The sequence below is a fragment of the Hemicordylus capensis genome, chromosome 4, assembly GCF_027244095.1.
Source record: "Hemicordylus capensis ecotype Gifberg chromosome 4, rHemCap1.1.pri, whole genome shotgun sequence".
Classification (NCBI taxonomy): domain Eukaryota; kingdom Metazoa; phylum Chordata; class Lepidosauria; order Squamata; family Cordylidae; genus Hemicordylus; species Hemicordylus capensis.
Window position 1 is genome coordinate 13336473 of NC_069660.1, and position 27072 is coordinate 13363544.

The 27072-nt window shown below is 44.9% G+C and overlaps 1 protein-coding gene across 5 annotated transcripts in view; it reads right to left on the minus strand.

The window, feature by feature from the left end:
* Nucleotides 1-27072, minus strand: part of SLCO4A1 (solute carrier organic anion transporter family member 4A1) — an 87084-nt gene that overhangs the window by 12905 nt on the left and 47107 nt on the right. For all 5 annotated transcript variants that reach the window (XM_053248801.1, XM_053248800.1, XM_053248804.1 and 2 more), the window contains 8 exons: nucleotides 20881-20971; nucleotides 19505-19626; nucleotides 14512-14623; nucleotides 8037-8191; nucleotides 7273-7468; nucleotides 5023-5188; nucleotides 2600-2772; nucleotides 204-268 (listed from right to left, as the gene is read on the minus strand). In XM_053248801.1, the coding sequence (XP_053104776.1) occupies nucleotides 204-268; nucleotides 2600-2772; nucleotides 5023-5188; nucleotides 7273-7468; nucleotides 8037-8191; nucleotides 14512-14623; nucleotides 19505-19626; nucleotides 20881-20971 (1080 nt within the window). The remainder of the gene's footprint in view (nucleotides 1-203; nucleotides 269-2599; nucleotides 2773-5022; nucleotides 5189-7272; nucleotides 7469-8036; nucleotides 8192-14511; nucleotides 14624-19504; nucleotides 19627-20880; nucleotides 20972-27072) is intronic.

Genomic DNA, 27072 nt, shown 5'->3' on the forward strand with positions numbered 1-27072 from the left:
CAGATCTCCATCATGAGGGCACCTGATGGAGGACCTCCAAAGATTATCTCAGTGCATGAATAGCATCTATAATATTAAATATCAGCTGCATATTGTACCAAACAAATCTTTATTGTTATGGTCATTCAACCAGCAAAACACAAAATACAAAAGCTTTACATAAAAGCGAGCTGTCATAAAAGCGAATATACTGTATACTGTACCTAGCGTCCTTACTACAATCCACTGGATTCCTAGAGCAAATGATCGCTGCCTATCCGAGACACATCTAGGATACATACAACAAAAAATTGTTTATTTATTAGATGATGACAAAATGATTCAAAGCAGCTTACACACAGGAAAAAATCAATTAAACAGCAAAACAATAATGATGACAAAAATGGAATACATCTTAAAAAGCAATAGATTTGAAAGAGCTAATATACTATTCCTAGATAGCAGAGAAAAGCTTTTCGGAATAGTTGAGTTTTCAGTTTTGTTGCACATCCTTGGGTGCTACAACAGAGAAGGCCTATATCCCAACCAACCATACCTCAGAAGGCAAAGGAGCACAGAGAAAGGTCTTTTCCGATAACCTTTATTTAAAGGTCATTTTAGAAATGAGAGCAAGTAGGAGCAACTCTTGAGCTATAGTGCAACAGTCTGGCATCACATAATACCACCAAACTGTGGGCCTGAACAAATAAGGACACTAGTTGGTCATGTCAAAAATTAAAAGGCATCTGAAATAATTAAAAATGTGATGGATCAGGTTATGATCTCTGCAGAAGTCCACTAAAGCAAAAGAAAACTCAGGTCATGATGTGATACTTTCTATTGGTCCCATAGACCCAGCTTTCTACATTTTGCAAATTACTCAAAGATGCACATTTGGCCGCTCGGTCTCTCTGTCTTGGCTCCACATGGACTTGCAACAACATGAGCATGTAGTCTTGGCCTTAGTAATGCGAAGGGATGTATTGTCCAGATTTCTATTTTGCCCCAAACTTACATCTCTGGGCGGGTTACAATTAAAATCATTTAAATATTAAAATCATTAACATTAAAATCATTTTAAATCCAACATTAAAAATATTAAAACTATCAATCTAATTAAAGGATAGTTAAAAGCCTGAGTGAATAAATATGTCTTCAGTGCAATTTTAAAAGTTGCCAGAGAAGGGGAGGTTCTTATTTCAACAGGGAGTGCATTCCAAAGCCCAGGAGCAGCAATGGAGAAGGCCCGTTCCCGAGTAGCCGCCAGATGAGCCGGTGGCAACCGCAGATGTACCTCTCCAGAAGATCTCAACAGGCGATGGGGCTTGTGGCGAAGAGGATGTTCTCTTAAAAACCTAGGGCCTAAACTGCTTAGGGCTTTACAGGTAATGAGCACCTTGTATTTTGCCCAGAAACTTATCGGAAGCCAGTGTAGCACTTTCAAGGGGTAACATGGTCACTCTGAGATGATGACCCATAGACCAACCTGGCCGCCCCATTCTGGACCAACTGCAGTGGTACAGAACATGAACTTCATATGTTCCTGATTGGTCTCTGGAACAACACGAAGGGACCACATAACACTGGTTCTAAAAGAACTGCACTGGCTGCCAATATGTTTCCGGGTGAAATACAAAGTGCTGGTTATTACCTATAAAGCCCTTAACGGCTTAGGTCCAGGTTATTTGAGAGAGTGGCTCCTTTGTGCCCTGACACCTGTTGCAGTCTTCTGGAGAGGTCCGGTTACAGTTGCCACCGACTCGTTTGGTGGCGACCCAGAACCAGGCTTTCTCTGTGGCTGCCCCAGGGCTTTGGAATAAGCTTCCTGCTGAAATAAGAGCATCTCCTTCTCTGTTTGTTTTCAGGAAGAACCTCAAGACCCTCCTGTTCTCTCAGGCTTTTAATTAGAATTAATTTTAATAATTTTAAAAACTTGTTTTAATAATTTTATGTTGTCTTTATTGTCATGTGTTTTAATTTGTGACTTTTAAAATATTTTAAATTTTGCACACCACCTAGAGATATACATATCAGGCAGTATAAAAATATGATAGATAAATAAATAAATAAATAAATAAGAACATACGAAGCTGCCGTCTACTTGGGGTCAACTCCAGGTTTCAGAGGGCCATTGCCAAATTGCCCTCCAGGGTCCCCTCCTATTTTAGCAGGCCCCTAGAGAGTCATTCCACCACTGCCACACAAATTAATAAACATTGGTCCTTCAGAGAGTCTTGGGCCACTCAGTAGCTGCCCAGCAAAACAGTTCAAGCCCAGCCAGACTATTGATCCACTTAGCTCAGTATTGTCTATGCCAGGTATTCCCAACCTTGGGTCCCCAAATGTTGATGGACTGCAGCCCCCATCATCCCCAGCCATCATAGTCTTTAAACACTGTGACTGGGAATGGTGGGACCTGTGACACAACAACATCTGGGGGCCCAAGGTTGGGAACCCCCTGGTCTGTGCTGACTGGCAGCAGCTCTCCAGGGTTTCAAACCAGCCTCATCTGGAGATGCCAAGGACTGAATCTAGGACCTCCTATATGCAAAGCAAGTATTCTAGCAACGGGTCTTCTTGGCCATACTTTGAGGGATGGAATTTGGTTGTTGTTGCTTACCGTAAAGTTGCCGTTAGAGCAGGAATACTGCTTAGGAATGTGAAAAGAATGACCACAAACATGAAAATCAGGAGGAGAGTCCTTTTCTGGCATGAAGATGTACACTTCCCTGCTGTAGCCATGCCATATGCAGTGGGTGCATTTTCAATAATGCAGCTGCACTCACGGTAAACCTTGCCAAGGAAATGACAGTGGTTAGAGTTAGAACCAGTTCACATTCCCTAGCACTCTCTATAACAGATATCTGCAGATCAAATAACCCATCTAGATGACAGAGAAGATGCTTCATAAAAGGTGTCTGCAAAGCAAAGACTATTCAGACTATTCAACCTTGAGCCCCTGGTGGCGCAGTGGTAAAACTGCTGCCCTGTAACCAGAAGGTTACAAGTTCAATCCTGACCAGGGGCTCAAGGTTGACTCAGCCTTCCATCCTTCCGAGGTCGGTAAAATGAGTACCCAGAATGTTGGGGGCAATATGCTAAATCATTGTAAACCGCTTAGAGAGCTTCGGCTATAGAGCGGTATATAAATGTAAGTGCTATTGCTATTGCTATTGCTATAAGCTGGAAGGGCTACAAGGGGAAGTAGCCCGATTTCGCCTGATCGTGGGAATAGCCCCAAGGCCTACTAATATCATGTGGAGAAAATCCTTCCCAATCCCTTACAGAAAGGTCAGCCATACCTTAGGCAGAAGCAAAAGGAGCAAAATCCTCCACCAAAAGTGGTGATAAATTCTTGAGAAATACAATTTTAAAACCTTAACTCTTCCTAAATAATTCTCAGGTTCCACCATGAAGTCTGTGAGTGGAAAAGGCAATCATTTTTCACAATGACTGCATACCTGCCAACATGTCCCTATTTTCCCATTCACCCGAATGGGAAAATAGGGACATGTCGGCCGGTATATTAGTTCTACCGACTGCTTTCCTGGTGCCATGTTGTGGCACCCCCCTTGCCCCTTGCCTCTGCACTTCCCCATGGCACACAACAATACCTATATCATGTGGTCCACATGCTCCTCCTTATTCTCTCCCCTTGGCTGCTGGGGCATTCCACCCCACATACCATCACTCTTCACATACGCACATACCATCACTCTTCATATACTTTGTTCTCTTCCTCCAAAAAACTCAAATAGTGTCTATTATTGGGGATGTTAACAAAAACTAATTAGTAGGCCTAATTCAGCTTCAAAGATTTGGTTTCCAAGGGTCAATGTTGAATTATGTGCACATCACCCCTTTCCCACCTGGGAGTTATTTGCACTTGGCTTCAAGCTTTGGGGTAAACATTGAGCGAAGCCACTACGAAGTACACTCGTGGCATTGAGGGAAGAAGCCCCTCCCCTCTGCTCTCAGGTTTGCTTTTGATGCAAGTTCACATGGCAGGCATCAGTGTTTTCCTTATAGCCAATGGGGGGCGGTGGGGGGGAGAGCTCCCTGAAGATAGATCTGCATTTCTGAAGAGGGCATGACTCTTATCATGCTAATGATTCTACTTCAGTGCCTCTCCCATTTTTCAGCAAAAGTAGCTTAAAACCTGCATTTTAAAAATACATCGAGATAAGCTAGACTTTGCATCACAAAGCCAGTGTAGAGTGGGTCCAAAAATCTCAAAGGGACTTCGGGGCAAGTTTGGATGCTATGTGAACACACACACTCTCTTCTGGAGATTCGGGCAGAAGCCCTGTGTGTAAAGCCTCCTGGAGGTAGCCGATCTCTCCACTTTATCTCTGCACAGAGTAGTCCTGTGTGCCACAGTGGGGAGGGCCTATAAAGCTGCATTGGGAAAGCCCTGGAAAGACTATGTTTCCCAGTGCTCCCCACATACTTTCTAAGACATCACTAGGGCTTCCCATGGCTCCGTTTCTCTTTAAGGGCCCTCTCCACCACTGTGCCCATGGCTGCTCTCCTCAGAGTTAAGTGGTGGGAGCGGTTTCTTCTGCACAAGGCCAGAGGGGCAACATGATTCGACTTCAACCACTCAAAGCTGAATCTTTGCACCGGCCTACGGAGTCATTTTTCAATGATGCACAGAGGTCATTCACACAATCAAAAACTGTGTTCTACCCAGGTTTGGGAGCTGTGTGTGCTCCCAATTTTTGAGTGTGTAGAAGCAAGGTAGAATGTGTGAAAAGCTACTCAGGTTTTCCTCCTACCTTGCTTCCACACAATCAAAAATTGGGAGCACACACAGCTCCTACACCCGGGTAGAACACAGTTTTTGATTGTGTGAATAATTCATTCATTCATTCATTCATTCATTCATTCATTCATTCATGGATAATTTGCTTAAGAATTCCCCTCTCCCCACAATTCCTTTTAGCCCTATTCGAAATGAGGCTCAATGGTCTTAAGGACATCAACATGCTAGCTGGAAGTAAGGTGAAATTAGAAACTCTTCAAAAGCTCCTTGAAACATACCTTTTTCCCACTCCCGTGATTTCTCAGTATTTTCTTGCACCCAGCATGGCAAGGGGAGTAATACATGACATTGTCACTTCCGCACACAGGACTATACATCTCTCGCAGACAGTCACACTCCGTATTGCAGGGGGCAGACAGGTTGAGGTGGCCTTCTGGCAGGACACTAAACAGATAAAGTTGGGTGAGCAGATATGCTTCATATAGATCTCAGACTTGGGTTCTTGAAGATGCCAGAAAAGGCTCAACACTGTGCCTTCAGAATGTTCAAGAGAATTGACATATTGGTGCTAGACTGGACTGGGGTCACATACAGTGGTGAGAATGTTGGGCTTCTCACCGGAGACATGGATTCAGATCCTTACTCTGCCATGATGCTCACTGGGTGACCCTTAGGCAGTCATTAGGGCTATGCACACGATCAAATCCCCCTGGTGGCTAGGGCAGTGGGGGAAGGAAGAGTTGGACCTAGTTTTCCCCAGACGAGTCTTGCCATGTTTTTCATTGCACCACTGCATGCCCACACAATCCATGCTGCACCCTGCAACACGGATCACTGGAGCCTGGGAAAATGAGTCCTGGCCTCCAGGAATGCACTGTGTGAGTATCATAGTGCATTTAGGGATTTGCCCATGAGTTTGGTCCTCTAGGCATGCAGCCCGAGCATACACATGACCCTAGTGCCTTGGTTAAGGGCACAGTCGCTAAAGGCCAGGGTTGAAAGTCAGGTCAGATTGGGTGGGAGCACCAGGATTGGGAGCAATCCCGGCACTCCACATGAGCAGCTTAACCCAGGTTGGTTAAACCTTATTGTCTCTTAACCTTAACCACCTCATTGGGTTGTTGTGAGGATAAAAGGAGGAAATAAATCATGGAAGGCACCTTGAATTCTGAGGAGGAAAGGTGGGATAAATATTTAATAATAAATATGAAACTAATTGGTAGTTGTATAGTACTTTTCCAAAGTGATCTGAACATTGTGGGGATGATAGTCAACATCCAATCACATTACAGTCTTCTTACTGAACTCTTCCTGAATGACTTTCACTGCTCTTGTTTTGTTGAATACATGTGTTTTGCCTAACCATATCTATAGCCACCCAACAAGTTCATGGTTAAGCAGAGATCTGAATGAGGGTACTTTCCTTTTCATTGCTAATGCTGCTGCTGATACTACTATTACTTAAAAATCACTTTTCAACAAAAAAAAAAGTTCTCAAAGTGCTTTACATAGAAAAAAGACAATAAAATAAGAAGATGGTTCCCTGTCCTGAAATGGTCAAAGTCTAAAAGACTGACTAAAACAGGGGTTCCCTTCCTGTGGTACTCCAGGTGTCGCTGAACTATAATTCCCATCTTCCCCAGCCACAATAAATTGTAGTTGAGAATGATGGGAGCTATAATTCACCAACATCTGGCATACCACAGGTTGGGAACCCCTGGTCTAAAAGAATGCTTTTCATCACTATGCTCTATCAGTACTCAAAAAAGGAAATTACTAGTTGGATACTATACATGTTTACCTGGAAGTAAATCCTATGGAATTTGATAGGATATCTTAGTTAGTGTGCTTCATATTGCAGTTTTAATGTGCTGAAAATAAAGGCCTAAAACACTATCAGGTCATTCACATGACCATAACAGGGGCAGAGGGGAAGGCAGGGTTGAACCTACCTTCCCCTCAGATGAGCAAGGAGCTCCTCTTCTTCATGCCATCATGCACCAACACGATCTACACTGCTCCTGGCACTGGAGGTGGGGAAAATGCATCCCGTCCTCCAGGTATCCCATAATGCACCACATGATGAGCGTGGTACATTGGCATATTCCTCCGTGCATCCCCATGTGTGCATCCTGGATTCCCCTATGCATGCACCCCGAGCACAGACATGATTCCCAACATGGGATAGAGGGCATGCTTGCATGATCTAATCCTGGTTAAGGGCCAGGGTTAAAGTTGGGCTAGCGGGGGCAGAAACGTCAAGATCAGGAGTGATCATGGTGCTCCACATGAGCAGTCCAACCCAGGCTGGGTTGGGATGCTTGCGTGAATAGCCTCTACATATGATCCATTAAGAAAATCACTGTGGAAATTTAAGCAATGTATCCATGTTGGCCAGGATTGTGCTTTGTGTAGTTTTGCCCTGCATGTGTTTATACATTCAAATGTTAATTATCCTGAGTTCTCCATCTGCTGCTACATCAAGAGCCCAGGCATTGCCACAGAGAAATGTTTAGTACCGTGCCTACCTTCTGTCATACATCTGTGTTATTCCTGCCATGGGCATATTGGGGCAATCAATAAAAAAGATGAAAATCGCCAGCAGACTCGACATGGTGCAAAATAAACAGAACTTGATGATTCCTGAACAACGCAGCTTAAATTTGTTCACAATGAACCCTCCAAGGAATGTGCCACCACCTCCGGCTGGAACCACCAGGTAACCTTCCAAGGAAGTAGAGAGAGAGAGAAAACAAATTCACATATTGGAATATGGTGTGTTCTTCTTTCTCTTTGCTATCACCAGTCCAGAAATATGGAGGAGGAGGTCTATGTTCAGAAATGTTCCTGCAAATATACTGTAACAACAACAACAACAACAACAACAACAACAAATATTTAACAAATATACTGTCACAGAATGCAAAATACTAAAAGCCGAGAGCAATGAATGGTCTCTAATCAACCAGGGGTTGGTTTAGAAGAATCACCCTGAAGTCACACCCATATGTGATAACACTTGGGCTGTGGCTTGAACACACCCATTCCAACGTTACTCAGGGATGTACTGTTGCGATCATGGCATGTCCTTAAATCACATGACTAGATTCAGGTTCCTTTCGATCAGCACTCTGGTGGTGAGCCATTTAGTGCTGGATGTAACAAGGTTCCCTGGTGATGCCCTGCTGTCATTCTGGGATGGCTGTGGTAAAGAACTACAATATATAGACATACACAGAGGTTTAAGAAGATGTAGGCAATATAAACCATTGCCTAATGAACATTTTCTTACCAAACAAAGTTGCAGCTTCAGAGGCACTTAAGCTAAACTGGGATTCAAGAAACTTGGGGCCAAAGGTGGACATCCCAGCAATAAGTGTGGCCTCTGTGGCTCCAGCTAAGCACAGGAAGATGAAAGTTGGGTTCTTCAGCAGCAACAATGCTGACCTGCAGGAGATCCAAAAGAAAGGGGGACATCTATTGACAAGCATGTTGAAACTAATGCCACTTCAACAATTCAAAGTTGATCCTTCTCTGTTTATTCTGATCTTTTCAGCAATGCCTTTCTTGACCATTTAACATGGGGACATAGGAAGCTGCCATATACTGAGCCAGACCATAGGTCCATTCAGCTCAGTATTGTCTACACAGACTGGCAGCGGCTTCCCCAAGGTTGCAGGCAGGAATCTCTCTCAGCCCTATCTTGGAGAAGCCAGGGAGGGAACTTGGAACCTTCTGCTCTTCCCAGAGCGGCTCCATTCTCCCTAAGGGGAATCTCTTACAGTGCTCACACATCAAGTCTCCCATTCATATGCAACCAGGGTGGACCCTGCTTAGCTAAGTGGACAAATCATGCTTGCTACCACAAGACCAGCTCTCCTCAGCATTTCTAGCCTTTGTGGCCTCTACCCACAACCCCAAACCACAATTAAACACTTGCACAAGGCAAGAAGAAGCCCTCAACAGGATTGGTGCCAACAGATATTTTGGAATATCAGACATGTGATTATGATTTGTGCATCTCTCTTCAGAAAATGGTTCCAGCTGTGACCCTTTCTCATGGGTACAGCAACGGCCTTGGGCATACAAGATGGTCCCAATTATCCTTTCTTTTTCAGATATTAAGACTGGTCAAATTTATACCGACTCAATGGGATTTCTTCTGGACTGAGTTGAACCACCTTATGGAAGCTTTTGCCCACCTCCAATCCCAGAACAACGAAATCGGCAACAGACCTCCAACTTGATGCATACTTGCAGCATCAGCAAACTGACCCACAACAAGGCTAGCTGCAGATCTGAGCAGTGCCTAGGCAAGCTAACCTATGCTGGGCCTCCTTCTATCAGGATAGGTCCCCTTTCCCTTATGGCTGCAGATGTAGATTTCTTTCACTCTCGGCAGAGTGGCAAGTTTGGCTGGTGTGTCTCTTTCACACTCTATTCAGGTGGAGATACGGGGTAACAGCCCTGTCTGTAAAAGCTCATGGACTATTTTCCTACCTATTTACCCTTGACTTTCTCTCTTGTCCAGCTATGCTACCTATGCACGCTGTGGCGACACACGAGCAAAAAAAATGAGGTTAAGGGAGTGCTTGCTCCGTTAACCTCATTTAAGGCGAGGGGGAGTTAGGCGGGCTGGCCGCCTTGGGAGCACCGGGCTCGCCTGTGAGCCGGGTGGTTCCCATGATCCCTGGAAAGTGGGCTAAGCTCCCTTAGCCCACTTTCCAGTGATCGTGGGAATAGCCTCTAGGCTTTTTCCATGTTCTTTGACATTAGAAATCAGTGGATCATCTTAAATTCAGAGTACTCTTTCTTTTGGGTAAGTATAGGTATAATTTGTATTTAACCACTCTTTTTAAGAGCTTGTCTTAAATTCAGAGTCGTCTTGTATTCAGGTAAGTATGGTATCTGATCTTTTTAGCGCTTGACCCTGGAACCTTCTGCATACACAATATGTGCTCTAATACTGAGTTATGGCATCTCTTTCCTCAGTGGACACACGAGCTGGCAGTCACGCATGAATAATGGGAAAGAGATAATGCAGAAGGATGATCCATTTTGACAAATATGTTTGTTGTTTTTTTTTAAGGATGATATTGTCATTTGATTACAAATCTTAATTGTTTTAGGAAGTAAATTGGGCACAATCCATAAAGTTAAGTACCTAGAGTCCAACAGGTTTCAGCAGGAGACATTTATGCAAGTGGTTAACTTTCTCCAGCTGAAATCAATTGGACCTGTAAATGCTTAGCTGTGGATAGATCATGACTGTTGTTGCTCGTTTTAAAAAGTGCAACACTGGGTTTCTTCTATCTAATTTCTCTAGAGTTTTATATCGGGCTTCAGTAAACACTGCAGCATGCAGGAAATGAAAGGGAAAATAATGGTGACATTTTGGTTGTTGACTGAGAAAAATCTTGGGGGAGTCTTCCCTTCTCTTGGACTTTTTGTGATCATTTGTAACAACTGTTGAAATATTATCTCTCCCAGAAATGTTTCCTCGGATATCCTTGTAGCCCAGGGACACACTAGCTGGTGAGAACTGTATAAAGCTAGCCAGTGAAATCTTGTGAACCTAATCTTCTTCTACGATGTTACTTATGGTGTCATGCAAGTAATGCTTAGTACTGTTACTGTTTTCTGTGGATCCAGGAAAAGAAATCAGAAATATGATACTTGTATAATACAGAAATTGCTTCAATCTTAACAGTGATCAGGAAAGGGCTATTACTCAGTGGGAGAGCATCTGCTTTGCATGCAGAAGGTCCTAGGTTCCTGGCATCTCCAGTTAGGGCTGGGGAAAGACTCCTGCCTGAAACCTTGGCGAGTCGCTGCCAGTCAGGTGTAGACAATATTCAGATAGATGAACTGAGCAGAAGGCAGCTTCCTATGTCCATCAGAAATTGTGATGTCTTCAACCCTTAGTAGGTAAAGCAAATGATCCAATCATGGTCTGCAGATACAACATGCAGGAACTTTGCTCAGCTTAAGTGGGTCTGAGTCTGGATAGTGGCTGGAGGAGAAATCAACTGAGAAATCAGTTGATGGGCAATGACAGTGAGACCCAAAATACCTCGCCAGGGACCTACAAAAATTGAGCAGGTACTCTAGAAGAATGACTTTCAAATGCCTTTTATTGTGACCTAGTTGAAATCAGCCACTTATCCCTATGATCCAAAATAATAATTCTCAGAAGAGTTTTCATAAAATCACACTAGGGCCCTGCGTGCTATTTAAACTACTTCAATTTAATGGTCACACTGAAGAGATTGAAACATTTTCATTACTAAGGAGCCCAGTGCTGGTCACAACTCCTACTTGGGAAACTGCAGCACTAGAAAACCTTCCAGGATTCATTATGAGACAGAAGGCTTGTTCACACGGCCATTAAGTGGTAGGGCAAATGTTCCACCCACCTTTGGGAGCTACGTGTGCTCCTGATTTTCAGTCAGGCATGAGTTCAAAGCTAAGATGGAAGAGGGGAACGTGTTCATGGGAGAGGCAGGTGCAGGCTCTGATGGCATTTCCTCCTACCTTGGTAATATACAGGGCAAAAGTGCTGGGTAGGATGATGCTCTTGGAGCCTGCACCCACCTCCTACATTATCACTTCCTCCACTTAGACCACTTCTGATCACTCTGACCAGAGGAGAGCTGGTCTTGTGCTAGTGAGCATGACTTGTCCCCTTAGCTAAGCAGGGTCCACCCTGGTTGCATATGAAAGGGAGACTAGCAGTGTGAGCACTGTAAGATATTGGGATGGATGGAGCCACTCTGGGAAGAGCAGAAGGTTTCAAGTTCCAGCCCTGGCAGCATCTCCAAGATAGAGATTCCTGCCTGCAACCTTGGAGAGGCCGCTGCCAGTCTGGTAAGACAATACTAACTGAGCTAGATAGACCAATGGTCTGACTCAGTATATGGCAGCTTCCTATGTTCCTTTTAACTCACAGACAACCGAGAACTGGGAGTCCATACAACAACTCCTGAATGTGGCTAGGACACTTGACCTACACACTTTACTGTCATGTGAACAAGCCTATAGTGGTCCCAGTGGACAAGTGGACAGTGGACAAGTCACAGGAACATAGGAAGCTGCCTTATACCAAGTCAGACCCTTGGTCTGTCTAGCACAGTATTGTCTACACAGACTGGCAGCAACTTCACCAAGGTTGTAGGCAGGAGTTTCTCTCAGCCCTGTCTTGGAGATGCCAGGGAGGGAACTTGGCACCTTCTGCTCTCCCCACAGTGGCCCCATCTCCTAAGGGGAATATCTTACAGCGCTTCCACATGTAATCTCCCATTCAAATAAAAACCAGGGTGGATCCTGCTTAGCAAAGGGGATAATTCGTGCTTGCTACGACAAGACCAGCTCTCCTCCAAACAATGGGAAAAGTATTCCCTGAGGCAAGAATGTTTGAAAATGACAGGTATAACAGAAGCTGAATTAGCTCTCGAAGAAAGTCTGCAGCCAAGAAAAGAGTGAAAGAAACACTAAAGTTAACAATGAGCTTTCCTAACATCTTTGTTAGTTTGGTCGTACACTGAGCAGCATTTAAATGCCATTTTTGAATTTAATTTCCTTGTGGAAAATTGAGTCGTAATCTTGGAAAGTGGCACAAAGTCAAGAATTTCATTTAATAATCAATCTGAAATGTCTTCAGTATAATATTCTGCATAAATCATACATGCCTCCTGGCAACCAATTTTTATGCAGGCCACAATCCAGCATGGATTTAAAGGCTCAGTTCCATTGAGAGGAATATGCAAACATATGCATAATTCAGCACTTGAATGGCGGGTGTGATCCTGCTTCAGAACAGCTCTTCATGTGGGCTTCAGAACAGCTCTTTGCAAACATCTGTTTAAGCTCAACTGCTCTGCGAGGCAATGTTTCCAGTGATGCTGTTGCACTGTTTCTAGCACTATGGATCTTGTTTGTCCTCCTCCAGTGATGCCTTTTGAGCACTGGCATCACTTAGCCACTGACAATAAATTCTAGGTCTAACCAAGGCCACTCAGGGGTGTCACACAGGTGGGAAATTTGGACTGTGATCACAGGAGGGGAAAGGAGGCTGTTCTGAATTTGGGCAGACACAACAAATATGGAGCCAGCTGGTAAAAGATGATACAAGGTTGATGGATAACAGAACAATGTTCTGCTGATGTTGGAATAGGGTTGACACGGACTGACTGTCCCCTTGCTTGTTTCTCACTTGTGCGCACATGCTTTCTCTCTCTGGCCATATTGCACGTCACACAGAGCCACAGTTGAAGGGAACAGCAGTTCTGAAAGCATTACAGGTGAAACTCGGAAAATTAGAATATCGTGCAAAAGTCCATTAATTTCAGTAATGCAAATTAAAAGGTGAAACTGATATATGAGACAGACGCATTACATGCAAAGCGAGATAAGTCAAGCCTTAATTTGTTATAATTGTGACAATCATGGCATACAGCTCATGAAAACCCCAAATCCACAATCTCAGAAAATTAGAATATTACATGGAACCAAGAAGACAAGGATTGAAGAATAGAACAATATCGGACCTCTGAAAAGTATACAGTGTACTGTGCTTGATTGGCCAGCAAACTTGCCTGACCTGACCCCATAGAAAATCTATGGGGCACTGCCAAGAGAAGGATGAGAGACATGAGACCAAACAATGCAGAAGAGCTGAAGGCCGCTAATGAAGCATCCTGGTCTTCCATAACACCCCATCAGTGCCACAGGCTGATAGCATCCATGCCACGCCGCATTGAGGCAGTAATTGCTGCAAAAGGGGCCAAACCAAGTACTGAATACATATGCATGCTTATACTTTTCAGAGGTCCGATATTGTTCTATTCTTCAATCCTTGTCTTCTTGGTTCCATGTAATATTCTAATTTTCTGAGATTGTGGATTTGGGGTTTTCATGAGCTGTACGCCATGATCATCACAATTATAACAAATTAAGGCTTGACTTATCTCGCTTTGCATGTAATGCGTCTGTCTCATATATCAGTTTCACCTTTTAATTTGCATTACTGAAATTAATGGACTTTTGCACGATATTCTAATTTTCCGAGTTTCACCTGTATATGCGAACGTGAGCCATTGGAGGTAGGTGTGGTGACAAAACCAAAGATTCAGATTTGGAACTCCAGTCTGAATCCTTGGGTTGTAGTGAGTTTCATCACAACAACCTGAGGTTGGCTGCAGCCTGCGGTACGTCTGAATGCGGAACCATTCCAGGGGATGTAGGCTGCGTCCCTTGGAACCAGAGTTGAGGAAGCTCCTCCCTGAACTTCAGCATGACTGTCTGTGCAGGCTGTCCTTTAGTCAAGAAGGAGGCCTACACAGCCAGTCCTCCCTCTTCTCTAGAGTCTCGCTGACTGCAGAGAAGATGCTCTCCGTTACATCTGAATTCGGACAGGAGAGCAGGGGGAGGGAGAGCATGGAACTATGGGTCTATTGGACCTGCAGTTCCAGATTACGTGCAAATGCACCCACCTGCCCCTCCATTCATGGATCTCCAACATCAAAACAAATGCAGAACTTGAATGGGTTGGGGGAAAACATCTAAACTGAAGGATGAATCTGTCTATGAATTTCGTCCTTGCCACAAGGTGACTCAGCCTCACTTTGGATTTGGTTTGGAGCCCCATGTGGAGGGAATTGGGCTGTCACTGGGATACTGATGAAGACAAACACCAGGAGGTTTAGATTTTTATTCTTCTATTAATTCAGAACAGATTTCTCTAAGTGGAAGGTGCAAGAAGCTCTCACCGTGGCAGGTCTTTAACTGTCTTTCCAAAATCTGGATCTGAGGCTGTTTTATGGCTTCCATCTTTCAGCTGGTGGGCTTCTGAAACTCTCATGACTATATAGCGCTGGGATCCTGAAATCAAACATTTATGATACAAGTCAAGTTTTCAAATGTGGGACTGCTCAGTTAAGTTATTCCATGGGGTGAGTGGTTGTCTCTGGTTCCATAGGGTGGTTCTGCCCCACATGGTTCTCCACCTGCCTTCCAGTTTAACTTGCAGAATTTCTATAAATAATTTCAGAATTGACACAAGTACAGTTCCCCACAGTTTTCCATTCACTTTGTTTTCATATGTGCGGATGCATGCGAGAGCTTTTGCTTATTAGATAAAAATACGAAAGAAGGAATCCTGATGCAATGAAAGCTTTAAAAAAGGAGCGGGGAACCCTGCACTCAGCAGGCACGCAAGTGATTTGAGCAGTGGTAATTTGGTAAGTGCTGTCTGCCACTGTGGGGTGATCGGGGGTGGAGGGAGATGGGAAAGCATGTCCTTCTGGCTAATCTTCAATAGGTATCAGTGGAGGTAGAGGGTATCCCAGTCAGCACCATTCAAGCATGCGATTCCTAACTGGTGGCTAGCAGCAACCGGCACAGGCCACTGATGTCAGCAGGGGCTGCTAGCCAATCAGCAAGCATTGGCTTGCATGGTGTTGATTGAGAAATCGCCTGCTTCTACCTTTGCTTCCTGGCAATTACCTCTAAGGGCATGTTTCTCCTGTCCTCTTGATTGCCCTGCAGAGGGAGGTGGCAATTCCCATCAGAGAACTTCCAGCTGCTGCAGGGCTTGCACAACATCTGGACATGAAGACTATGGCAGATTTAGTATGCACAGATGATCCATCACAAACAAGATCTGATCATTTGGAGCCCCAAAATCCAGAGAAAATTCAGATGGGGAGAATTTCATAAGCATCCACAGCTGGGGTTGATTACTTAACTTGCATTCTTTAAATCCGTCCTCCTATTTGTTATTTAAAGCAATCCCCATTGTCTGGTGCTTTAAGACAGACTCTGATTCCTAAGAAACCTTTTGCTTTTTGTTCACTTGTCATACGGGGGGAAAATCCACCAAGCTCTGCTTCTGTACTGCCGCTGTTACTTTCAGAGGCGTTTGCGTGGGAATACTGCTTTCATGTGTTGGCACTTCTAGTTTCCAAATTAATCTCAGTTCTTCATTAAATACTGGACTGATCCTTCTTCATGGCAGCTGGCCAATGCAATAATAGTTCCAAAGCTTATAAAAATTTAAGACGTGTCTTGCTGCGGGGGGGGGACTTTTCATCAGGCAAGGGGGGTAGCCACCTCAAGTGGAAGATTGGGGGGGGGCCTTCAGTGAGGTGCCAATATGTCCCCTGCTGCTTTATCTGCCTCCACCCACCTCCATGGAATCAGCTCCGCACTGAGCAGTGACACACCACTCAGCAAAGACTCACTCCAAAGTGTCTACCCTCCTCCTCTGCTAAAAGGCAAAGGTTGCCATAGGGATCAGAAGGAAGTGGACTTGGCCAGCAGAGTGCAGTTAATAGGAAACTTGGGAAGGTAATGGTGACCACTGGTGGGGCAATGGTGAGCCAGCATGATGTTGTGGTTAGAATGCTGGTCTAGGACCAGGAAGGCCTGAGTTCACATCTTCGTGTAGCCATGAAACTCACTCAGGGACTTTGGGGTCAGTCGTTTATCTCTCAGCCTAACCCTACCTCACAGGGTTGTTGTGAGGATAAACATAACCATGTACACTGTTCTAGACTCCTTAGAGGAAAAGTAGACAATACACTCTATAAATAATAGACTCAGTAAATAAATAAATGTATGCCCCACCTAATGATCATACACTCAACTGTCCCAACTGCTGAGGTGATGGTGTTCATTTGATGTCAGAAATTTCATATTTATTTTTAAAAGATGAGCAGTGAGGCCTGTATGATGTTATAGCTGAATTTTACTGATGTTTCAATCTGGACTATATATATTTTAATGTTTTTAAATTTTTTGGTTGCTTTTATTTTTATTTTTATTTCTTTGAAATCACCTTGAGACTTCTGTAATAGTGATCTATAAATGTATAAAATAAAATAGCATAAAATAAAATTGTTTGCAGGTGGGGCAAATTATGCTAAGCAGGGGTGTACACAGAACTGGTTTGGCCGATTCAGTTTGAACCGACCCAGTCCAGTGCCAGGTCCAGCCAAACTGGTTTGTGGGCCAGTTTGGGGATATACTTCTAAAGGAGAATCTGGCGAAGATTTCCCTTTACAAGTAAAGGTGCATTGCCTATCCTAAGGAAGTCGGGGGGGAGAGGGGAGAGGGGAGAGAAAGGGAACTTTGCACCTTATCCGAGGTGGCGATGGAGGTGGTGGAGACATTGGCAGTGGTGGGGGCCGGTGGTGGTGGGAAGCGGTGGGGCAGCAGTGGGGCCTCCTCCAAGCCCTCTGCCCGCCTCCTGAGGGACAGCCTGTGCTGGCTGCGGCCTGGTTCAGGCCTCTGCACATGGAGGTCATGAAACAGGCCACAACTGGTCTGGGTTGACCTTCAGGAGGCTGGTGGGGGGCTTGGAGGAGGGGGGCCCCGGGCCTGTGCCACCATCTCGGATAAAGTACAAAGTACCCTTTCTCTCTTACATACACCAGGCCTTAGGATAGGCAGTGCCCCTTTACTTGTAAAGGGGAATCCTCACCGGATTCCTCTTTACAAGTATATCCCCAACTGGTTCAGAGTGGATCTTTTAGAACCGGGTCTGGTCCGGTTTGAACTCGGTCTGGCACCCCACTTTGAGGGGCTGTTCCGGTTTTAACTCAGACTGGCCGAACCAGGCCAGTTTGAGTCAAACTGCAGTTCGAATTGAGCTGGCTTGCAGATCCCTACTGCTAGGCAATCATTTGAGGGAAATGGGATGGGACCTCCTTTAGACACTGTGACAACAATGCCAGCCTGAACTGCTGCCCAGAGCTTTACTGAGACCATTTAATGGACTCACTGCTGGGATGAGCAGGGATGAGACTGTGGCCACATGTAACACGAAACCAGGGGTCCTTCCACCTCCAGTTTTGCTAACCACATATCCAAATGTAGTCAACCACAGTTAAAGCCAGAAATGGACCACTGATTTCCCTCCATTTTGTACCTTTGGTTCTCTCAGTGTTTTGTGGTCTTCACCTCCGGCTTGTTGGTGCCAGAGTTACGTCCGAATGCTGGGACTGCTCCTAGCCTTGTCCCAAACCAGAGTTGAGGGAGGAAGCTCCTCCCTTGATCTGGCTGCTATTAGCTGTGCGGGCTGTCCTTCCTGAAAGAAGGAAGCCTGCACAGCCAGATCCCCTGCCTCTCTGCAGTCTTGCTGACTGCAGAGAGGATGCTCTCCAGTATGTCTGAAGGTGGACAGGAGAGTGGGGGGTGGGGGTGCCGTATCACAGGTCCATTGGACCTGCGGTTCTGCATAACACCCGAAGGTGACCTGTAACTGAGCCTAGGCTCAGAACCAGGGTAGGTCATCTGGCAAGGTTGAGTGAAGGCTGTCATTATGCTGTTGGATCCCAGTGTGCAGTCTAAGGGCGTATGATACATTCACCTTGCTGAAGCTAAGCAGGTCTGTGGCCAGTGCCTGGATGGGAGACCCATGTATGCCGCCTTTGGGAATGGAGCTATAGCTCAGTGGCAGAGCATCTGCTTTGCATGCAGAAGGTCCCATTTTCAACCTGTGACAATTCCAGGTAGGGCTGGGCAAGATTCCTGCCTGAAACCTTGGAGAGCTGCCCGTCAATGTAGACCATACTGAGCTAGATGGACCAATGGTCTGACTTGGTATAAGCCAGCTTCCTATGTTCCTATTCCTCTCTTCCTGAATTTAGTTGCCGGCACTGTACATGGAGTGGAAAATAGTTTGACATGACGGAGCCCGCTGCCATTTCTGATATGTTATTATTCAGTATAGTCAGCATCAGAGCCAGCATAGCATAGCAGTTAGAGTGTTGGACTAGAACTGGGAAGAGCTAAGTTCGAATCCCCATTCAACCATGAAACTCACTGGGTGACTCTGGGCCAGTCATGTATCTCTTGACCTAACCTACCTCACAGGGTTGTTGTGAGGATAAATATAATCAAGTGCTCTGCTCTGAGCTCCTTGGAGAAAGAGCAGGATATAAATGTAAAATAAATAAAATAAATAAAGATGTAACCCTTTGCAACCCAATAAGATTCCTTATGTCTTTACTGGGTATGTGAGTGATACATCTTGCATCTGATGATGTGGATGTTATGCTGAAACCAATTTGCCGGACTTTAACCTGCTATAAGGCTCTCTTGTTCTAGTATAGCATGTATCATCAAGCATGTTGGGGAAATTCACAAGACTGTTTCAAAGTGTTCATCAGAGGAGGCAAGAACCAAAAGGCAGAGATGGATGTGGGAAGGAAAGGAAACAAAAGGAAACAAAGAGAGAGAGAGTGTGTCCCTCAGGGAGGGAGATGTGTGGGAGAGAATTTCCATTGTCTTCCTTTCCCCCTGCATAGGCAAATATGCACAGTACGAAGACAGATCCCTGAACCTGACAGAGGCGTGAATCATAATGCAAAGGTCAGATAAATGGCAAAATGAACAATGACATTCTGTTCTGTAAATATATGTATCCGTTCCTACTCCAGCCTACAGGCTTCAGCAGTTGATTTCTTTCATCCATGGGCCTGTGCAACTGAGAAGCTGCCACATTGTTAGACACCTTGAACACCTTTTTATGCAGCAAGGCAGGATGAATTAAATCCACCACGTCCCATCATAGTGACACAGAAGCCCTGCTCAGTTGGCCCAAGCAGGGCTCAATGGGGTCAGGATGGTACCCACTGATCTCTGCCCTTGACTGCTACACTGATCTGCACAGGGCTTGTGTGTGGCCAGTGTTAGTGTAACTTAGAAGGACATGGATTACTGTGCTGGCTGAATTTAGTCAGACCACTCTTTACCTACCGGGTAGACGGTGAGGGTAACCCAAGATGGGGATTGCAATCAAGATTGAAGCAGCCCCTGCACCCAGGAATCCAATCCACCAAGCTCCGACCCATAGCGAATTGTCAGGAGTCAGATCGATTCTGTAGGTAAAGGAAAAGAAAGGCCAATATTTTATGGCTGGATAGAAACCAATATATTTTGTGGGTCCTTTACTTCCTTGACTGGTAAGAGCTTTCAGAAGGGATGCAGTCTTTTACTGTTATTGTAAATGGAAAAATAATACGTTTACATTCAAATTGACGCAATCGTTTGTTCCATGTAGGTTTTTGGTTTCCAAATAGGAAGAGAACAAAAAGGCAGCCTTAAAACCTAATGCTACTGCCATGGCTACTTCTAGCAGATCTCCTTCCAGCCCAGTACCACAACAGCTGACACTGTACCAGCAGCAGGCACTAGGCCCACCTAAGCACAGATACAGCTTCTTCTGAATACTCACTCACTTAGCAAATCCAGAAAAGTGAGGCATGCTGCCCAGTCCTTTGCAGATTTACTTGGAAGTAAGTCTCAATAAGTTCAATGGGACTTATCACAACCATGCGCTGGGTTGTAGCTGTATAGGATGCATTCACACGTAATGCGGAACCAGAGTTGAAGGGGCCAGCAATTACCAGACCATTATGTCTGAATGCAAGCCAGCCCCTCGGAATTCCAGTTCCACTCTGAGAGTGACCCGAGGTTCTGCTCTCTTAACTGCAATTTGTACCTCCAGGTTGTAGTGAATTTTGCAACCTCAACCCGAGGTTGAATGGAGCCTGAGTAACGTCTGATTGTGGGAACACAGGCTGTGTTAACTCCAACTGCAGCTGAAGGAGGAAGCTCCTTCCTCTCTCTGGCTATCATTGGCTGTGCAGTCTGCCCTTCATGAAAGAAGGAAGCCCGCACAGCCAGTTCCCCCTCCTCTCTACAGTCTCAATGACTGTAGAGAGGAAGCTTTCCATTAGCCAGCGTGGTGTAGTGGTTAGAGTGCTGGACTAGGATCGGGAAGACCCAAGTTCAAATCCCCATTCAACCATGATACTAGCTGGGTGATTCTGGGCCGGTCACTTCTCTCTCAGCCTAACCTACTTCACAGGGTTGTTGTGAGGAGAAAACTCAAGTATGTAGTACACCGCTCTGGGCTCCTTGGAGGAAGAGCAGGATATAAATGTAATAAATAAATAAATAAATAATGTCCAAATTTGGACAGAAAAGTGGGATAGGGGATGTTGCTGTCTGGACTCCAACAGAATAGAAGGATACTTCAGTTCCTCCAAATTGCATCCAAAAACAAGATGAAAAGCTTAACAGAAATTTGCTGTGCAGTAGACAAGGAAAAGAGTGTTTTGTTGACTTACTGTCTCCCAATTTCAGTGTAAATATTTAGAAAGACTCCTCCAACCAAATAGCCAGCTGCAGGACCCAATATGGCAGCAGTGTAGAAAATAGCTGAAAAAGAAAGACATCAAGAATGATTGCAAATGTTCAAAATGCAAAAAAAGGTCAAATCTGGATTTTCCAATGTTGCTCAGTTCCAGATTTGTGCAACATTCCATTCAATTTTGCTCTTGGCAGCTGTCTATAACATCCAATTTCATTAGTCAGGGAATGGGTAGGTATTAGAGATGTGCAAGAAACCCTTCCATGGGGGTGGCAACCGAGCACTGTGAATGAACGGAAGCAGGTCCTACATACCTCTCCAGTGATCCTCCACTGTCCCACCATGATGCTTTCACTTCCAAATGGCTGCAGAGTCTTTGGGAAGTTCTCTGTTCCAAGCATCCCGCGGTAGGGATGTGCAAACTGGCTCGAATTCAAACCAGTTCAAATCTGAACTGGTTCAGTTCTGCTGGTTTAAATTTGAAGTGACCCAGCCATTCGGTTCATGCTGCTGGTTCAAATTCGAAACGAACTGGGGGGTTCTATTCGAACTGGTTTGAACTGGTTTGAACTCATTAGAACCTCCCATGGGTGAACTCATGAACTGGTTTGAACTCATCAGAACCTCCCATGGGTGCCTACCACCCAACCCCCAAAGCAATCAGACACTTGTATTTTTCAGACACTCGAATTTTGGGGGAAATTTTTTATTTTTTTCCTCATAGGGTGTAATGAGACTCGAACCAGCCCATTATTCCCTATTGTGAAGCACCCATGGGCGCCAACTACCACCCAAACCCTGAAGCAATCGGACACTCCTACGATTTTTTAAAATGAATTTTTGAAACATTTTAAATTGTTTTTCTCATAGGTTATAATGGGACTCAAACAAGCCTATTATCTCCTAATGTGGAGTACCTAGGGGCGAAAAGGTGGGGTGAGTGGTAGGCACCCAGGGTTGCCTACCACTCACCAAATCCCAAGGCAATCGGACACACCTCCAATTATTGGTGAATATTAAAAGTATTTTTGAATTCCCCATAGGGAAGAATGGAGGTTTCAGCAAATGTATTGCTTCATGTTGGGGGGAAAGGGGTGGCCTAGAGTGGAATGTGGTGGGTGGTAGTACCCAAGGGTGGCAAGGAATCTACCAGAATTATTTCAAAGGAATTGGGCAAAGGGCTGATTTTTAAGTGATTTTTGAAGTTTACATATATTTAAGGTTTTTCTCCATAGGGAAGAATGGAGTTCTCAGCAGCCCCATAACTGCACTTGGGAGGTGCTGGGGTGGACTAGAGCGAGTGGTGGTGTAGTGTACAAAGGGTGCCACCATCCTCATGGGTTGCTAACCCATGGGCTACTGGGTTTTGTTGTTTCTGAGGTGTTCTGAGGGTAGATTCTCTGGTATCATATGAGATTTTCAATGACAAACCATGAATACACTCTCAATAGCATGGTGGTGGTGCAATGGAGGAGTGCTGGAGGGCGGGTAAGACCTGCCTCACTCCATTTAAAGTGCCTGCTCACCCCCAGCCAAAATGTTTCGGCTGGGGGAACTCGAATCATTTTGGTGCCTCAGATTAGAGGCACCAAAATGAATCATGCACATCCCTAGTAGGTATGATGGATTGACCTTCATCAAGCCACTATGGGGTTAAATACCCCTCCATGATGCTGCCATGCTTCTCTGCATCTTAGCTGGACAGCTGTTGGTCCTCTCAAGCTCAAAACCCTAACACCCTACACGGCTTCACTTAGAGAGGGGCACTGACCCAGTTCAAGGCAGCACACGCATGCCTCTCACGTAAGTATAATTGAACATCTATGGCTATAAGAGGACATCACAGAAGTTTCTGGGATAGCTTTCTGGGATGTCCTGTCTCATTGCACAGGGCACATCCTGGTTCAGCAGCAGCGACTCCTGTGCTGTCTGGCTGGAAACATGGCCTTGCTGATGCCTCTCCCTGAGCATATTTGTTCAAGAATCCGCATTGATTTGGCCAGTTACATCCAACCCAGGTGTGGTCTTCTTAGAGCACTTCTGTAATCAACTGGACTGGGAGTACTGCTTGCTGGTTGTACTATGAAAGGACAGGAAGTGGAAAGAAGAGGACGTGGGGAGAAAAAACTGCCTCATCTGAGACCACAACAAACTCTTTATAATAGATAAATTCCTGGATGCTTGATTCTGGGGTCCTGAAACTTAACTAACTACTAACTAACCAGCCATCCATAATCCTCAACTGCAATTTATTGTGGCTGGAGAAGATGAGAGTTTTAGTCCGGCAGCACTGGAGAATCTCAGGCAGGCCACCCCTGTTTTCTAGTGTAATCCAGAGTTACCCAATTTCAGCCCTTCAGCTGCTGTTGGACTACAGCTCCCATTACCACCAGCTACAGTGACCAATAGTCAAGAACGATGGGAGTTGTAGTCTAACAACAGATGGAGGATCCAAGTTGTGCAGCCCTTGTGTAATCTAATGCCTTGCTTCTTTCTTCCTTGGTTAAGGTATAATTGGGAACAGCAAACAGTGGGAGACAGTGAAAACAGTTCTTCTGGTAAACTTCACAGCTTCCCTTTTGGATCCTTCACCACCCACAACTCAGCTCACAGTGGGGATAGCTCCAGAGCAAAGAAAACAGTCTGTTCTCATTAACACACTTCCCGTGACACTTCTTCCACTTCCATATCTGAGCTACAGCACAGAATCAGGAGCGTCAACAATGGCCATTTGGAATCATAGCAATTTAAATCACAGCATCATAGATTTTTAGAATTGGAAGGGACTTTTAGATCTTCTAGTCCAGGGATTCTCAACGTTGGGTCCCCAGATGTTATTGGACTTCAACTCCCATAATCCCCAGCCCCAGAGTCCTTTGGTTGGGAATTATGGGAATTGAAGTCCAATAACATCTGGGGACCCAACGTTGAGAATCCCTGTTCTAGTCCAATGCCCTGCTCTCTTCTTGGGAAAGCGCCAGTGATGGGGCTTATTGTGTCTTGCTGCATTTATCATACCTAGTATTTTATGGCAGAATGTTTCATGCCTGCAGCAGTTAAAACTGTTTTACAGTACTTTTGCAGCACTTAGATACAGTGTATATAGACATTGCTTTCAGGCAGTAACAGTTGCTATATCTACATCAGGGCTGTTCAACTCTGGCCCACCTGCAGATGTTGGCCTACAACTCCCATAAACCCTGGCTATTGGCCACTGTGATTATGGGATTATGGGAGTTGTAGTCCAAAAACAGCTGGGGCGGGGGGCTAAAGTTCAGCAGGCCTGATCTACATCATCATCATCTCAAGAACTCAGGACTGAGCTAGTCTGGAAAGGCAAGCAGATATACATTTGTTGTTTTTATTGTACTATACAAGTTTTGTTCTGGATTTTTCAGATTGTTACAAAACTCCTCTAGGGCTCATAGTTAAGTATGGAAGTCTCTCATTGTTTCTACTGTTCTCACCACACAATAGGGCATGCATGCTTCTTTGAGCCTTGACTGTTGAATTCAGGCTCCCCACAGTAGTTGGTAACTTAACTGATTCATTTACAAGGTTGTGTATAGATACCCAGCAGGGCCCTAAACACAGGCTTGCAGCAGCGTTTCTCCTAGTTGAAGAGAAGAGAGGGAGAAGGGAGTCTGGAAGCTGGCAGCTCTTAAGGGGAGAACATTGTACCCAAATACAATGCAGGGTGGGCCCTACCTGTGGATAATGGAGGGCACATCTGTTTTGTCTACATTTTGTACTTGTGTGAATGATGTGGAGGCAGATGTTAGGATTAGAAGGAAAAGCCATTAGCTTCTTTGCATTACCTACCTCTTAAGCACTCAAGCTGGCTAATAGCGACATCTGTGACTAATGATCCTTTCTGTGTGTGGTATAATTAATTGAGATGAATAAGAGTTTTAGAGGCGGCAAGAATGTAAGTCTTAGGATTACAATTCCTTGATGCAACAGTGGCACAGACTACTCAGTATCTTGGGGTGCATTTGCATGGCAGGCACTGTGGGAAGTATCTGGAGAATACTCTTATTTTGCATGTGTCTCCCCCTCCACTCAAGTACTCCCTTGTGTGATTTATATTGCTCTAGAGGGCAGTTTACAAAATCATTAAATGGATAGGAGACGAGTCCTACTCAGTTATGGGAGCTGGGTGTACCTCCATTTTGTGTTTGTGTGTTACATAAAAGGAAGATAGGAAGTGGAGAGTTTGATCATCTGTCAAGCCCCAGCTGGGTTGGATGAGCTCACTCTACCCATATTCCATCCCTGGTTTCTGAACAAGGTAAATGGAACAATGGTCCTATCAAGCTGAGGTTTAACAGATGATCAAACGCTCCGCATCGTACCTTGTTTTGATCTAACACAGGATTGCAAAATGGGAGTGCATCCAGTTTCCAAAATTGGGTAAGACTTGTCTCCTGCCCAGCTTATTTTTGTGTGAGCTTCCCTTAGGAGTTTTACTCATCAAGACCCTCATGGAAAAAACAATCTCACAACTGAAGTAAATGTGTGAACACATTTTCTGCAGGAATTCTTCCAGTAAATCCTTTTGACCTTCTTGCCATTTCAAGTCCCAGCTGCAAGGCAGTCCAAAAGTAGGAAACTCTTTCAGTGGATCTGCATGATGGATTTCAGGCTGCCTTGTAGCAGCAGTCATATATTGAGTCAGACCACAGAGCTCAGTATTGGCCACATTCACACATAACACAGAACTGAGGGTCCAATGGACTTGCGGTTCTGCTCCCCACCACCACTCTCCTGTCCAAATTCGGATGTAAGGAGAACAGACTCTTTGTAGGCAGGGAGACTGCAGAGAGGAGGGGGAACTGGCTGTGCGGGCTTCCTTCTTGCATGAAGGACAGCCTGCACAGCCAATGACAGCCAGAGAGAGGAAGGAGCTTCCTTCCTCAACTGCAGTTGGAGTTAACACAGCCTGTGTTCCCACATTCAGATGTAATGCAGAGTGTGTTCAACTTTGGGTTGGGGTGGCAAAACGTACTACAACCCAAGGATCCAAATTGAAGTTTGGAGAGCGAAACAAGTCACTCTCTGTGCAGAACCGGAGTTTGGATGGAGTGTCTTGCATTCGGATGTACAGGTCTGGCAACCTCTGGCCCGTTCAACTCTGGTTTTGTGTTACATGCAAATGGCATAATAGTCTGCTCTGACTAGCTGCAATTTTCCAGGGTCTCAGGAAGGGACATTTTGGGAAGACATTTTGGAAATGCTAGGGGTCAAACTTGCAACCTTCTGGAGCCAATCTGCATCTGGTGAGCCATTTGAGAAACAGGATGCTGGACTAGATAGGCCTTGGGCCTGATCTAGCAGGTCTTCTCTTATGTGCTTTTGCCCAGCACTGCTGTGCACATAAAAGTCAGTCACAACAGAGCTGCACAAGAGAGCAGTTGCGCAACTACTTAAAACAGCATGCACACACTTGTGTGTGAGTTCCATTATGCAAGTGGACATGCACTGTTTTGAGTAGTTGCACAGCTGTGCTCTACTGGGGGGTGACTTTTACATGTGCAGCAGTGCTGGACGATGGGTAATGCCAGTATTGCATTGTGTATAATGTTGGCTAGTATGTCATATATATTACTTATTACCTGGGGGAAGAGCTAGTTTTGTGGTAGCAAGATTGAATTGTCCACTTTGCTAAGCAAGGTCCACCCTAGTTTGCATCTGAATGGGAGGCTACACGTGAGCATGGTGAAATATTCCGCTTAGGGAATGGGACCACTCTTGCAAGAGCTTAGCTTTTTTTTAAAGGAAAGAAAAGAAAGCTGGGAATCTGGGGGAAATGATAGGAGGAATCCGAATCTCAAAGCGATTCACATCTAATCTGGTGCAATTAAATCTGGACCTGAATCTAGCCAGTGGACCACAGGGGCGATCTGTTCTGTAACAAAACCACCCACATCAGCTAGATTCAGGTACAAATTGATTTGTACTCAAATTGATTTGCACATCCCTGGCAAGCGTATAAACCAGGGCCTGGTACTATTTTAAATATTTGAAGTTAATATTTGTACTTTTAAAATTGTTCTACTGTTTCTAAATACGTTGTGAAACCACTTTGGGATTATTTTTTTAAATGAAAGGTGGCATATAAAACTAATAATAAATGAATAAATAAAAGAGCATCTCCATGGACCGGGTC